This window comes from Hoplias malabaricus, chromosome 15 (genome assembly GCF_029633855.1).
Source record: "Hoplias malabaricus isolate fHopMal1 chromosome 15, fHopMal1.hap1, whole genome shotgun sequence".
NCBI classification, from domain to species: domain Eukaryota; kingdom Metazoa; phylum Chordata; class Actinopteri; order Characiformes; family Erythrinidae; genus Hoplias; species Hoplias malabaricus.
Window position 1 is genome coordinate 13,776,792 of NC_089814.1, and position 15,993 is coordinate 13,792,784.

General features: G+C 41.6%; 1 protein-coding gene across 1 annotated transcript; it reads left to right on the forward strand.

Annotated features, from left to right (window-relative positions):
- Positions 1–1,966: 1,966 nt before the first annotated feature.
- Positions 1,967–2,917, forward strand: LOC136668734 (odorant receptor 131-2-like). Its single transcript, XM_066646416.1, has one exon. It carries the CDS (start codon positions 1,967–1,969, stop codon positions 2,915–2,917), a length of 951 nt encoding a protein of 316 aa, XP_066502513.1.
- The last annotated feature ends 13,076 nt before the right edge of the window (positions 2,918–15,993 follow it).

The window sequence follows — 15,993 nt, forward strand, 5'->3', positions numbered from 1 at the left end:
AAGTCCATATTACACACCTATGAAGCAGGAATAGCAATCCTTATTTTGACTGGTGCTTTTCAGTTTTCGAAGGTCTCTCTATTGTCTAAAAAACTCCAGCTACTTCTACCATGAGCAAAGAGAGTGAAAGAAAGCTTATAGCATACTAGACCATTTGTTTATTTACTTTATTTACAGACACTGGTGCTCCGTAAACACATCAGACTTGTTTTGAGCATGTAAACAGACTGGACGGGTGCTCCAGTTACTCCCCATAGTCCAAAAACAGTTGGTAGGGGGATTGGCTACACAAAAGTGTCCTGTGTGAGTGAATGTGATTGTGTTTTGCCCTGCGAAGGACTGCCACCTAATCCAGGGTGTGTTCCCGCTTGTTCCCAATGATTCCAGGTAGACTCTGGCTCCACCGCGACCCTGAACTGGATAAATGGTTGCAGGCAATGACTGACTGACTGTTTTTTAATTACAATCATGAACTACACTTTTAAGTAAGTGCTACTGTGGCTCATGTTTACTTCTTTTCCATTTTTTCTTCTACTATTAATTACTGGGTGTCTCAACTTGCGCTAATTGGTCCGAAAGTTCAAACCATCCAAGAAGTGTTTTCACAGTGCATATGAGCCGAGCCATGGTTCAGTTTGATCCGGACCGAGACCAACCCTTTTGACCAAATTTTGGTTCTTTGGTTCAGATTGTGGTTCGAGGCACCTTTCACACCTGCAGTTTTGGTTCAGACAAAACTGAAAAGTCTAAAAGTCCAGACCAAACAAGGTAGGTGTGAAAATGCCCTAAATGTACTTTTGAAGGTACATCCCTGGCCGTTAAATCCAGTTGTGTTCCCTTTTACATTCTCTTCTTCAGAAGGACAGGTGAATATATTTCAGTATACGTTCTGTTTTGTATTTTTCGTATTTGTGACATGAGTGAGAAATATTAGATAAAAGTGTGAAAAAGAGCATCTGATAGTTTGATTGCCCAAAAGTACTTGTTCAAACAGAAATCAAACATGTTCCTAATAAAAAACAAACAAACAAAAGACACATCATTAACTTGAACACATCAGACTCAGGGGAAAGCATTGACTGACACAGACCTGAGGCACTTAAAATCCTCAAGGCCCCTATGATGTAAGAGAGAGACTTTGTCTATTTAAAACAAGGTTTTTATTACCCAGAGACTCACCTGGGCTTCAAGTCTTCCAGTTCTAAAGTTTATTAAAGCTTGTTAACTATACTGTATGTGAATTCTGTGTTCTGCAGTGACTGCTAGACAAAGCAATTGATGTGATTAACTTAAATGCACACTACACCCCTAAATAACTTTTAAAACTTCTCTTTTAATGCCTTTAATCAATTGTTTTAATGTGTCGGCTGTGTTTGTATAATGGTAGGAAAGCTGTGGTTTTGTTTTAAATGCTCTGTAATTTCTTCATGTAGAAAGAATAATGGGATCAAATATACATTTCTATTTACAGTTTATCTTAAGTATCAGCCTCTGAATGTTATCACTGTACATTTTTTAAATAACATTTTAAAGAATCTAATTACTAAATTGTAGTCATATGGCTCTAATAACAATAATAGAGTTTAAGAGGTTAAAATGAAAAGAGAACAGGTAGATTAGATAAATGAACGCCTTTGAAGTGTCAAAGTCACGTAAAATAATATGTCAATGATATGAAAGAATACTGGCCAGAATTTGTGTTTGTGTTTGATCAGAAACTGTCTAGTGCACCTAACATCAGCAGAGACTGGAACCACACAGTTGATCTGTAACACTAGGAACATATTCTATGCTTTTTTCTGACACCGTTTGGGTTTAAGCAGCATAAGGACATTTGCATCAGCACTGTTTGCTTGGTCAGTTAAAGTCTTTAGACACTGGTCCAGGCAGCAGCAGAGAAGGGTATAATATTGTGTATATTCAAGTCCTGTTGTAATCTGTCTCTTTTTCTGCAAGACATCTAATGATGGACATGACAAACGTGTCTCGACCATTGACCTTAGTGGAGATGCAGTCCATCCCGGTGGCCTTCACAGAGGAGAGAATCCTCAAGATGTTCCTGGCACTGTTCACCCCCACTCTATTCATTTACATCAATCTGTTGATGCTGTTCACACTCAGAACCAAGGCCGTTTTCCGAGAGACATCCCGCTACATCCTGTTTGCCCACATGCTGATTAACGACACCATCCACCTAGTGTTGACTCTGGTGCTGTATGCACTTGGGGGATTCTACGTGGTGATTATGAGGGCAGTATGTGCCTTTTTCGTGCTTCTCTCAGTCTCAACATTCATTATTGCACCTCTCAACCTGGCTGTCATGTCTCTGGAGAGGTACACTGCTATCTGTTTCCCTCTGCGTCATGGCGAGCTGGCCACTCCTGAGCGCACTCGTGTGGCTGTGGTGTTGGTGTGGGTCCTGGGCTCCTTCAATGTGCTGACTGATGTCTTTTTGCTCTTTATACTCGCAGAGCCGTCCTTCTACTTGTCCCCTTCTGTGTGCACCTTTGAGCAACTGCTGGTGATGCCATGGCAGCAGGTCAAAAGCATGGCCCTCAATACCCTCTTCTTTACAGCAGTTGGGGCCATACTGCTTTACACCTACGTGGCCATCCTCAGACAGGTGAGGACAGCCTTCATTGACCGCTCCTCAGGACAGAAAGCCCTTAGGACCGTCCTGCTGCATGCATTTCAGCTCGGTCTGTCTCTCATGTCCTTCTTTTACTCTCCAATGGAATTTCTAATGGCCAAACTTCCATTGCCTTTGTACAAAAAACTGCATATCATCAATTACTTTATGATTCTGGTCCTGCCTCGCTGCCTCAGTTCCCTCATCTATGGCCTAAGAGACGAGACATTCAGGCCTCTGTTAAAACAATATTTTCTGTGCTGGAGAGGAAATAAGCTCAGCCCTTAGCAGATATTCTGTACATGTAAAATAACCCCAAACAAACAGGAAAACGAGGTATTTCTCTCTACTTTGGTTCTGTTATTGTCAATGGAAAAAATGATGAAAACCTTATTTACAGTATCAGAAACAGATCATAAAATCAAATAAAAAAACATAGAAATGGAATTAAAAGGGTCATATTTTATTTATCAGAATTTTAAATGGCCTCTATCTTCAACAGCATAGGTAGCAAAACTTTATTTCAAATGCATAAACTCCTTTGCACGTGGTGGAACATTTTGGGTGTGTGTTGTGGGCCCATGTATATTCTGACAATTGGGCGTTTTATTTTGTATCTAAAAATGAAACTAAGAATAACATTTTCTCTACTGATGTAAAACAAAACCAAAAACAGTTGGATATTTCATTCACAATGTTCTTAAAATATGTGTAATGTTAAGTAAATGTCTTTGTTTTTGTTTCTGCTTGTTGCACAATAAATGGAAAAAAAATAACACTTGGAATATCAGCTGGAATTTGTTTTATTTACAAATACTCATTTAGATACTGGGTATCTAAATGAGCCTTGTCTGTGTATGTCCATTGTTACTGCTGTCAAGTGGCACTAACCCAACTGTGTCCTGTCACACTAGGAACTGATGTGAGGCAGCTTTTGCAGGGGATTAATGTCATATGACAGCAGGGATGTTGTGTTTGTTGCACGCACTGACAGGGCTCATTGGGCTGACAGATTTATAGATCCTGATTTCTTCTAATGCAAATCAGCATTAAAAGTAATGTACTAATGCCTTTGTTTATTCATTATATATTATATTTTGCTCAGGTTGCATCTTTTGTAAATGAATAAAAACTGACAACACAAAGTTTTTTTATCCAAGCAGGTTTTATTAGCTTAACCTGTGAGTCTATTTACCAGACATGTATTTCTTAATGTAACAGCTTGATAGTTGCACATTGTTTGAAGTAGTATATTCAATAAATCAATTAAAAAGTATTCAGACTTGGAAGTACATTATGGGTAGCCCACGATTGAAACTATGCTGAGCATATAAAAAAAGTATAACTAAACTTTTGTTCCCCCTACATTTACAGAGTATAATTCACATTTAAAGCACAGTCCTAAAATGAAGGGTGAGGGGTAGATTCAATTGTCAGTGGTATTATTACAAAGTGGAACCGATTGTGAACGACAGAAACTAATCGGATGCTAAGGTGCATTGTGCGCAGAGGTCACCAAATTTCTGGAGTCGACCGCTACTGTTGTTAATTTTGCTGTGTTGTGAAGACAGGTGATGGAAAAGAATCTCTGCAGTCACGGTTAAAGGTATTTATTTACAGAAACAATGAAACAATATTTATTTACAGAAACAGTGTCTTACGGGTTCTTAAGGATCCCGTGAGAGGAGTGTTCAATTCAGTGCTCAAATTCTCTTTCCCTGCTCTTGGGTAGGACCCCGATCTATATGGTTCTTTCTCCTTTCCAAATATGGTGAACATAGAGGTTGATCTACATTTGCATGTTTAAGGGACTAAGGGAGGGGTCAAATTTATAGTCTCCTACCCTCACTGACAGCTTATCCTAAACATTTCTCTCTTTAGAGCACAGACACAGAGCATGCGTCTAAACCTATAAAACAGTGAACATTTCTTAATACTGCGCTTAAGGCCTTATGTTTAAATATACCTCACTACAGACCCCCAAACTTATGTGGCCTTCAGATTCGCAAATTGAGATTACCATTAGTGAATTGTACTTTTCTGTCTGCATTGTGCCAATTGCAAAGTTTGGTGGAAGGTCTATTATGGTGCGAGGTTGTTTTTCAGAAGTTGGATTTCAGTTTCAGTGAAAGGAACTTTTAATGCTTCATCACACCAAGAGATTTTGGACAATTAATGCTCCTAACTTTGTGGGAACGGTTTGGGAACGACCCCTTCCTGTTCCAACTTGGCTGCACACCAGAAAACATGGTCCATAAAGACATGGATGAATGAGTTTGGTGTGGAAGAACTTGACTGGCCTGCACAGAGTCCTGACCTCAACATGATAGAACAGCTTTGGGATGAATTAGAGTGGAGAATGTGAGACAGACCTGAAAATATTATCAATAGATTAATCCATTATAAAAAAAATGAATGAAATTAAATGAAAATGAATGAAAAGAAAAGAACCTTTATTGTCATTGCATATTGTACTTTTAAAACAAAATCGGATTACAATCCCCCCTCCCCTTGATGCAATTAAGAGAAAATCATCTTTAGTTGCATTACTACATTACTGCTATAAGAGGTCTGCCTGGGGCTGGAGCAAGGCTGTCTGCTAAGCCACCCCCAGTCACTAGAGGGAGACAGAGACGCTCTTAATTTGAGAGAATTATTTCAACCTGGGCTACTCCTACTTAGGAGAAGCCAACACACACTTCAGTGCTCAGTCTTGGGTTTTTCTTTTCAGAGTGCCTCGCAAGCCTGGCTGGTAATTTGGTAAAGCCCCTTGAATATTCTCCTGGGTCTCCCTTTCTCTCTATCTTCTGTTTCTCCACCAGAGCTTTCCCTCTGAGTTTATCTGAGTGTTTCTCTGGTTGCCCTTGGGATTCAATATTTTCTTTTCTATACCATTTTTGGTATAAATAAATAATTAAAAATAAAATAATTTGTGTTTTTGTTCCCCCTGTTTTTCTTTGCCAGTTACTGTGTTCTATCTTTAATTTCTTTTGTCTCTTCTTGTCCCTCCCTTTTGTTTCGGGAATCTCTCTTGCCTTTGTTTTATTTTGCTCAGTAATTTTGAGCTGATCAGTTTTCCCCTGATATCTTAAGTTTTCCTCTCTTGTGTTTCATTTTCTTCTGGCACTCTTAACGTCCAAAATGGTTGTTTGTGTGTCTCTGCACTTGCGGCCTATTTTTGTAGCGCTCTGTTTGTGGCTCGCCTTGTTTGCTCTAATCTCCCAAACTGGGGGTTTGGGGTTCCAATCCACCTCTGCGTGAGCTGCCACATTACAGCAAGACTGAGCCGATACCATGGACTCAGCAGAGTCACCAAAACTGCCTGGATGAGTCAGGGTGCTGCTATTGGTAGACATGAACAGACCCTTCAACAAATTCTGTCTTAGCTGCAGGGTCTTAATGCAGCCCTTCAGGCTGAACCATCTGTGGCCACAATGGCTGCACCTGCCCCCACCCCAAACCCAACACCCATTTCACAGAGTGAGCCTCACTTACCACCACCAGAAAGGTATAATGGGGATCCAGGCCACTGCAGGGGCTTTCTGCTTCAGTGTTCTCTTGCCTTTGAGCAGCAACCCTCTCGCTTCCCCACAGAGAAGTCTAAGATGGCATTTATCATTTCACTGCTCACAGACTGGGCTCTTGCTTGTTGCCTCTCCAATATGGGAGAATTGTCCTACTGTGTGTGTGTGTCTCCATAAAGGAGTTCACAACAACTATGCGTAACATTTTTGATCACCCTGTCTGTGGAGGTGAAACTGGTCCCTGTCTCCTATGCTGAAGTCAGGGAAAGAGATTATGCTATTGAATTCCGCACTCTTGCTGCTGAAAGTGGGTGGAACACATCAGCACCAACAGCAGCCTTTTTGCAGGGGCTGAGTGAGCAACTCAAAGGTGAATTTGCACCAAGAGATCTCCCTACCTCTCTGGAGGATCTTACTGAGGTAGCCCTCAAATTAGATAACCGGTTACGAGAGTGCCAGGGGAGACAGTATACCTGGGTTCCTCAACAATGGGGCTACGTATCCCCCTCTCCCTCCTCTTCCTCTTCTCTGCCACTTCCAGAGTCACCTGATGAGGGTAAACAGCCAATGCAGTTGGGGCATGCTTGCCTATCTCGCCAGGAGCGAGAATCCCATATGCAAGAGAGTCGATGCCTGTACTGTAGGCAACCAGGACACTTGCGTCCAACTTGCCCAGAGCTGTCATTAAAAGCCAGGGCTCATCACAGGACAGGAGATCTGTGATGGGCCACAATCCATCTTCTGTTATCTCTGGGGTGTTTCTATATGCAATGGTTTCCTGGGGACAGAACCATGAGAAACACCTTGGAGTGTTTATAGATTTAGTTCCCTCATCTATGGCCTCAGAGATGAGACATTCAGGCCCCTGTTCCAACCATGAGAAACACCTTGGATTGGCTAACACACTAAACCAATCACTTTGTTCTTAATCAGTGCCCCCTATTTGCAGCTGGTACAGGGGTTACCCTGGCTGCAGTGTCATAACCCTCACATTGACTGGGTAACTCAGTCGGTAACAGCCTGGGGCACCTCAGTGCCAGGGGTCCTGTTTGCAAAGGCACCCAACTTGTCCTGGATTCACTTCATCACTCTCGGATATTCCAGGTCTATCTCGAATTTCTTATGAGTACCTCAACTTAAAGGAAGTATTTAGCAAGCAAAAGGCCCAGATTCTGCCTGCTCATTGGTCGTATGATTGTGCCATTAACATCCTCCCAGGTACCAGTCCGCCTCGGGGAACATTGTTTTCTCTCTCCAGCCCTGAGCAGAAAGCTATGGAGGAATATATCCAAGAGGCATTAACTTTAGGCTTCATCCAGCCTTCCACCTCCCCAGCAGGGGCTGGGTTCTTCTTTGTGGCGAAGTAAGATGGGGGTCTTCTTCCCTGTATAGACTACCGGGGTCTGAACAAAATTACGGTGAAAGACTGCTACCCCTTGCCCCTCATGACCTCTGCTTTTGAAGCACTCCAAGCCTCGGTTTTCACTAAACTTGATTTGTGTAGCGCCTACAACCTCATCGCATTAGAGAAGGTGGTGAGTGGAAAACAGCCTTCATCGGGCCACTACGAGTACCTTGTCATGCCGTTTGGATTGATGAATGCTCCGGCTGTCTTCCAACACTACATCAATTAGGTCTTGAGGGAGGCATTAGACCAATATGCTTTTGTGTACCTGGATGACATTCTCATCTATAGCCAATCCCTGGAAGAACACGTACTTCATGTGAGAAGAGTCCACCAGCTACTCCTGGAGAACCATCTCTATGTGAAACTCGAAAAGTCTCTGTTCCATGCTTCATCTGTGTCCTTCCTTGGATTTGTTGTATCCATGGGCCAACTATGCATGGATCCAGCTAAGATCAAAGTAGTTGCTAAATGGCCCCACTTCTCTCAGACAAGTTCAGCGCTTTCTGGGCTTCACTAATTTCTTTCGCCATTTCATCTGAAATTTTAGCACTGTGGCTGCTCCATTAACCTCCCTAAAAAGGAAAGACATAGGGAGGTATCAACGGACTGAAGGAGGTTAAACATCAGTTGGTCACTACTCTGGTATTAAAACTGCCAGATCTTGATCTCCCTTTTGTGAATGAAATAGATGCATCAAATATAGAAGTTGGGGCAGTGTTACCCCAGTGTTCTGGAGCTGACCAAAAACTGCACCCTTGCACTTTTTTTAATCTCATCGCCTTACATCTGCTGAGTGGAATTATGCTGTGGATGACAGGGAACTCTTGGCTGTGAAGTCGGCCTTGGAGGAATGCAGGCATTGGCTGGAGGGAGCAAGACATCAGTTTCTGGTGTGGACAGATCACAAAAACTTGGCCTACATCCAACAAGCCAAGTGTCTGAACTCCCATCAGGCCAGATGGACATGTTTTTTGCCAGATTTGATTTTGTTTTGTCATATCGACCAGGCTCTAAAATCACTAAACCTTATGCACTCTCTAACCAGTGGGACCCTCCATCCACTGTCCAACCAGCTGAACCAATGATCCCTGAGACTCGCATCATTGCTCCCCTATGGTGGGAACTACAGCCAGCAGTACAAAATGCCCTCCAGATCCAGGTGGGAGCCCCCAGAGCAGCTCTACAAGTATGTCCCCACTTCTGCCCGGCCGGAGGTTCTACAATGGGGACATGCGTCTCCCTTTACTGCACATTCAGGGGTTATCCGTACCCTGAAGTTTTTGCAGAGACGATTTTGGTGGCCTAACATGGAACAAGATGTCTGGTCCAATGTGGCCGCCTGTCAGACGTGTGCCCGAAATAAAGAGCCCAGAACATGACCATCAGGCTTACTCCACCCACTTCCTATACCTTCACGTCCATGGTCCTGCCTCTTCTTGGACCAAATCCCAGGGCAACACTGTGATATTAGTCATAGTCGACAGGTTCTCTAAGGCCCGTAAATCAACTGATCTAGACAGAGTACGCCCACAATACTTTATGGCACTCTTCCCTGCGTATGTCTCTTTTTGAGTGCCAGTTCGGTTATGACCCTCCAATATTTCCGGAGCAGGAGGTTGATGCAGGAGTCCTGGCTACTGACCAATTTGTTTGGCGATGTCGTCGGGCATGGCAGAAGGCCAGAATTGCCCTCAGTGCTGCCTCAACAGTCCAAAAGAAAGCAGCAGACTAGAGAAGACAACTTGGGCCCACCTTTCAGCCAGGCCAGCAGGTCTGGTTATCCACCAAAGATTTACCCCTCCATGTCGAATCCCGGAAGCTGGCTCCATGTTATGTGGGTCCTTTCAAGATCCTCCGCAGAGTGAACCCTGCCTACTAAGCTACACCCAGTCATGAGAGGGAGACAGAAAATCTTAATTTGAGGGAATTAGTTCCACCTGGGCTACTGCTAGGGGCGGCACGGTGGCGCAGCAGGTAGTGTCGCAGTCACACAGCTCCAGGGGCCTGGAGGTTGTAGGTTCGATTCCCGCTCCGGGTGACTGTCTGTGAGGAGCTGGTGTGTTCTCCCCGTGTCCGCGTGGGAGGAAACCGGAGCACTGGTTTCCTCCGGGTGCTCCGGTTCCCTCCCACAGTCCAAAAACACACGTTGCAGGTGGATTTGTGACTCGAAAGTGTCCGTGAGTGTGTGAGTGAATGTGTGTGTGTCTGTGTTGCCCTGTGAAGGACTGGCGTCCCCTCCAGGGTGTATTCCCGCCTTGCGCTCGATGATTCCAGGTAGGCTCTGGACCCCCGTGACCCTAAATTGGATAAGCGGTTACAGATAATGGATGGATGGATGGATGGGCTACTGCTACTTAAGTGAAACCCCAAGGACTCCATGACATCAGTGAGAGAAATGATCTATTTGAAAAGAGATTTTTATCACCCAGAGACTCACCTGAGATTAAACCGTTTCAGGTCTAGAGCTCATTAAATCACACTAAAATATACTGTATGTATATGACTTCTGTGTTACTTGTTTACAGCAGTGACTTCTATACAATGCAATGTGTGTGATAACAATAGCCTCTGCTCTGGGTTAGGTTTGGTGTATTCTCCCTGCATCTACTTTCCAACCATTAGGGTTACAGTGCACTCCTGGAGCCACTCTCAAGCCCAGATGAAATGGGAAGGTTGCACCAGGTAAGGCATTATGCCAAGTTCAGCTTATGGATGTTGTGGATGTTATATGTTGTTTTGTGTTGTTATGCCATGAGCGATCGAAGATTAATTTCCACGTTGTGGACAATACATTCTTTTCCATTCTATTCTATTTGCAAAATGGTCATTCTACTTGTCACCTTCTGTGTGCAAAATTGAGCAGCTGCTGGTGATGACATGGCAGCAGGTCAAGGTCATGCCTGTCACACATGTCTTTCCTTTACATTCAGCTGGAGATACTTATGAGCAACCTACCAAACTACCTGCCAGTGTATACACAGCTGCGCTTCCTCAACTTCTTTATGATCCTGATACTGCCTCACTGACATAGTTCCCTCATCTATTGCCTCAAAAACTAGGCCCCTGTTCAAACAATATTTCCTGAGCTTCAGAGGAAAAAACCCCTAGCCTTAGCATAATTTTGGTAAATGCAAACAAATAAAAAAATAGTAGTTTTGGTCATTGAATATTCCTTTCAAAACCCAATAAACCAACATTTCACCCTTTTTGTTTTACAGTTTCATAATTTGATCATGATATTAAATTAAAGGAATCATATTTTAACTATCCAAATCTGAAATTTCCTCTCTTACCAACTGAATTCCAAATGCACGAACTCCTTTACTCAGTGGTGGAACATTTGAAGTGTGTGTTGTGGGATCACGAATGTCCTGAAAATGTGTCTTTCTGTTTCAGAAAACACCTGGATATTCCATTTAAAATGTTCTTAATATATGTAACATTTAAAAAGAACGTCTACTGGGGAAATGCAGCTGTACACTTTATAAACTGAATTTTTTAAGGTGGAATGTTGTATTTAAAGAGAAAATGTTTATACATGGATGAAATGTAACTTGTAAGTTTTTGTTTACTCTTTGAATAGCCACAGAAACTCATTTGTAACACGAATTGTTTAGTTTGGAAGCACTTTCAATTTCTACCTTAAGTGATCCAAAACTGCAAAAATAAGTCCATATTACATACCTATGAAGCAGGAATAGCAATCCTTATTTTGATTTGGTGCTTTTCAACTTTCGGCGGTCTCTCTATTGTCTAAAAAAACTCCAGCTGCTTCTGCCATGAGCAAAAAGAGAGTGAGAGAAAGCCTTTAGCATGCTGGACCATTTGTTTATTGTGGGGCTTCGTAAACACATCAGACTTGTTTTGAGCATGTAAACAGACTGGATGGGTGCTCCAGTTTCTTCCCAAAGTCCAAAAACAGTTGGTAGGGGGATTGGCTACACAAAAGTGTCCTGTGTGAATGTGATTGTGTGTTGCCCTGCGAAGGACTGCCACCTAATCCAGGGTGTGTTTCCGCTTGCTCCCAATGATTCCAGGTAAACTCCGGCCCCACAACAACCCTGAACTGGATAAATGATTACAGGCAATGACTGACTGACTGTTGTTTGATTATAATCATGAACTACACTTTTAAGTAAGTGCTACTGTGGCTCATGTTTACTTCTTTTCCACTTTTTCTTCTACTATTAATTACTGGGTGTCTCAACTTGCACTAATTGGTCCAAAAGTCCAAACCATCCAAGAAGTTTTTTCACGGTGCATATGAATTTAAGCCATGGTTCAGTTTGATCTGGTTCGATACCACCTCTTTTTACCAAATTTTGGTTCTTTGGTACAGATTGTGGTTCGAGGCACCTTTCACACCTGCAATTTTGGTTTGGACGAAACGGAAAATTCCGAAAGTCCGGACCAAACAAGGCAGGTGTGAAAATGCCCTAAATGTACCTTTAAAAGGTACAACCCTGGCTGTTAAATCCAGTTGTGTTCCCTATTACATTTTCTTCTTCAGAAAGAGAGGTGAATACATTTCAGTATACGTTCTGATTTGTATTTTTCGTATATGTGACATGAGTGAGAAATATTAGAGAAAAGTGTGAAAAAGAGTATATGATAGATTTCCCAAAAGTGATGTTCCTAATAAAAAAACAAACAAACAAAAGACACATCATTAACTTGAACTAATCAGACTCAGGGGAAAGTGTTGACTGACACAGACCGAGGCACTTAGGAGACTTGAAGCTCCTATGATGTAAGAGAGAGACTTTATCTATTTAAAAAGAGGTTTTTATTACCCAGAGACTCACTTGGGTTTCAAGTCTTCCAGTTCTAAAGTTTAATTAAGCCTGTTAACTATACTGTATGTGAATTCTGTGTTCTGCAGTGACTGCTAGACAAAGCAATTGATGTGATTAAATTAAATGCACACTACACCCCTAAATTTCATTTACAACTTCTCTTTTAACGCCTTTAATCAATTGTTTTAATGTGTCTTTTGTGTTTGTATAATGGTAGGAAAGCTGGGGTTTGTTTTAAATGCTCTGTTATTTCTTTATATATAAAGAATAATTGGATCAAATATACATTTTTATTTTTTTAGTTTATCTTAACTATCAGCCTCTGAATGTTATCACTGTAAATTTTTTAAATAACATTTTAAAGATTAAATTAGAGCCATATTACTAAATCATAGTCATATGACTCTAATAACAATAATAGTTTAACATGTTAAAATGAAAAGAGAAAAGGTTGATTAGATAAATGAACACCTTTGAAGTTTCAATGTCATCTAAAATAATTTGTTAATGATATGAATGAATACTGGCCAGAATTTGTGTTTGTGTTTGATCAGAAACTGTCTAGTGCACCTAACATCAGCAGAGACTGGAACCACACAGTTGATCTGTAACACTAGGAACATATTCTATGCTTTTTTTCTGACACAGTTTGGGTTTAAGCAGCATAAGGACCTTTGCATCAGCACTGTTTGCTTGGTCAGTTAAAGTCTTTAGACACTGGTCTAGGCAGCACCAGAGAAGGGTATAATATCATTGTGTATATTTAAGTCCTGTTGTAATCTGTCTCTTTGTCTGCAAGACATCTAATGGTGGACATGACAAACATGTCTCGACCATTGACCTTGGTAGAGATGCAGGCCATCCAGCTGGCTTTCACAGAGGAGAGGGTCTTTAAGATTTTCCTGGCACTGTCCACCCCCACTGTATTTATTTACATCAACGTGTTGATGCTGTTCACACTCAGAACCAAGGCCATTTTCCGAGAGACATCCCGCTACATCCTGTTTACCCACATGCTGATTAACGACACCATCCACCTAGTGTTGAGTCTGGTGCTGTTTGCACTTGGGACATTCTTTGTGGTGATTATGAGAGCAGCATGTGCCTTCATTGTGCTAATGTCAGCCTCAACATTCATCAATGCACCTCTTAACCTGGCTGTCATGTCTCTGGAGAGGTACACTGCTATCTGTTTCCCTCTGCGTCATGGTGAGCTGGCCACTCCTGAGCGCACTCGTGTGGCTGTGGTGTTGGTGTGGGTCCTGGGCTCCTTCAACGTTCTGACTGATGTTTTTGTGCTCTTTATCCTCGCAGAGCCGTCCTTCTACTTGTCACCTTCTGTGTGCACCTTTGAGCAACTGCTGGTGATGCCGTGGCAGCAGGTCAAAAGTATGGCCCTCAATACCCTCTTCTTCACAGCAGTTGGGGCCATACTGCTTTACACCTATGTAGCCATCCTCAGACAGGTGAGGACAGCCTCCATTGACCGCTCCTCAGGACAGAAAGCCCTTAGGACCGTCCTGCTGCATGCACTTCAGCTCGGTCTGTCTCTCATATCATTCTTTTTCTCCCCACTTGAGTTTCTATTGGCCAACCTTCCATTTCCTTTGTACAAACAGCTGCATGTCCTGAATTTCTTTTTGTTCGTGATTCTGCCTCGCTGTCTCAGTTCCCTCATCTATGGCCTCAGAGATGAGACATTCAGGCCCCTGTTCCAACAATATTTTCTGTGTTGCAGAGGAAATAAGCTCAGCCCTTAGCAGACTTTGTGTAAATGTGCAAAAAAATATATATATATATATATTTTGGTTTTGTTATTTTCAATGGAAAACAAAACAAATTTTGTTTTACAGTTTCATATACTGATCATAAAATCAAACAACAAAAAATTGAAATGGAATTAAAAGGGTCATATCTTAATTATCATTTTAATCATCTTAAGCTGCATAGATAGCAATACTTTATTTCAAATGCATAAACTCCTTTGCATGTGGTGGAACATTTAGGGTGTGTGTTGTGCGCCCATGTATGGTCTGTGTACTTTTGGTCATTCTATAATCATTTTAAAAACAGATATTAAAAAAAGAAAGACTGACAGTTATTTATTTTTCATTTCATACTCCAAGTCCATATAATGTAAAAACAAGCAATATTTCTTTTTTTTCTTTGAAATCAAATCATAAATTCACAAAGAATAAGAAACAGAAAAATGGTCCATCTCTTTATTCTTCTCAAACCGAAGTTTAACAATGTCGTCAAGGCAACTCAAGGCACATATATACAAATTGTTCACTTTGATGTTTTTATGTTTGATATTCTCACTTACTGATTTCAGAGATGTTAATTACTAGGATGGTTTTAGAGCCACACTCTGAAGCAGTTTTATACATGGCAAGGACCTACAGCTATCCCTGCAGCTATTTTGAATTGTTATGGAACTGAAGTTTAACACTGTTGTCAAATAATACATGTTGTTATAATGGTACAATATATGGAAATACATGAAATAAGCAATGCGTGTTTTGACTATGAAATAGTCTGACTATGTGATTTGAAATGAAGTAATCATAATGTCTTGTTAATTTTAGTCAATTTATTAAAAAATGTATTATTGCATGCATTCAGTGATGTAGTAATAGAGACATCAATGCTCAATCATGAGTTTCTAACCTGTTCTGAAGCAGATGTGTTCTCTGTACTATGTACATTCAAATATCTAGCATCTTTTTGACCATCAGTTTCCAAAGTGCACATAGCTTGAACACAGTGAATAAACTCGGGGAACACCCCTTCTCCATAACAATGCAAAATAGAAGATAGCCCCCTCCTGCCATGTGTACATTTCCTTCAGAGTGTGGTTCTAACACCATCCTGGTAACTAACAGCTCTGAAAACAGTAAACTTACAAGAGCTAAAGGACTTATTTTATAAACATTTGTAAAAGAATGTGTTTTTCTCAGGAGCTCAATGAATTCCAGTGTGGAGCCAGGATAGGATACCACCTGTGCAACAAGTCCAGTCGTGAAATTCCTTGCTACAAAATATTCCTCAGTCAACTGTCAGTGGTATTATTACAAAGTGTAACCAATTGCAAACGACAGAAACTAAGCAGGTGCAATGCGCGCAGAAGTCACCAAATTTCTGGAGTCGACCCCTACAGACCACCAAACTCATGTGGCCTTCAGATTCGCAAATTGAGATTACCATTAGTGAATGGTACTTTCCTATCTGTTTGGTGGAGGTTTTATTATGTTGCAAGGTTGTTTTTCAGGAGTTGGATTCAGCCCCTTAGTTTCAGTGAAAGGAACTGTGGTGTGTACTCTCTAGGGCTACTATGCACCTGTCACACCTTGACACTTTCTGGTTGTTTTTCCTCTTTCTATGTGGCTCTCTCTCCGTTGTTTTCCTATCTCTGCACATGGCTTTGTTTATGTTTCACTCTAGCTCCGCCTTTGTTCCGCCTCCTCATCGTTTCCCTTGTTATCCGTTTCAGCTGTTTCTTGTTAGGTTCATGTATTTAAGCCCTCTTCCCTCACTTCCTGGTATCGGTCATTTTGTTCATCTCTTTGTTTGTTTCATGGTTTCATTGTGTTTGTTTCACGCTCACGTTTCTTCGTAGTGTTTCTCGTTTGTGTT

Coding starts and splice junctions, on each gene's coding strand:
- LOC136668734 (XM_066646416.1), top strand. CDS start 1,967: ATGGACATGACAAACGTGTCTCGACCATTGACCTTAGTGGAGATGCAG.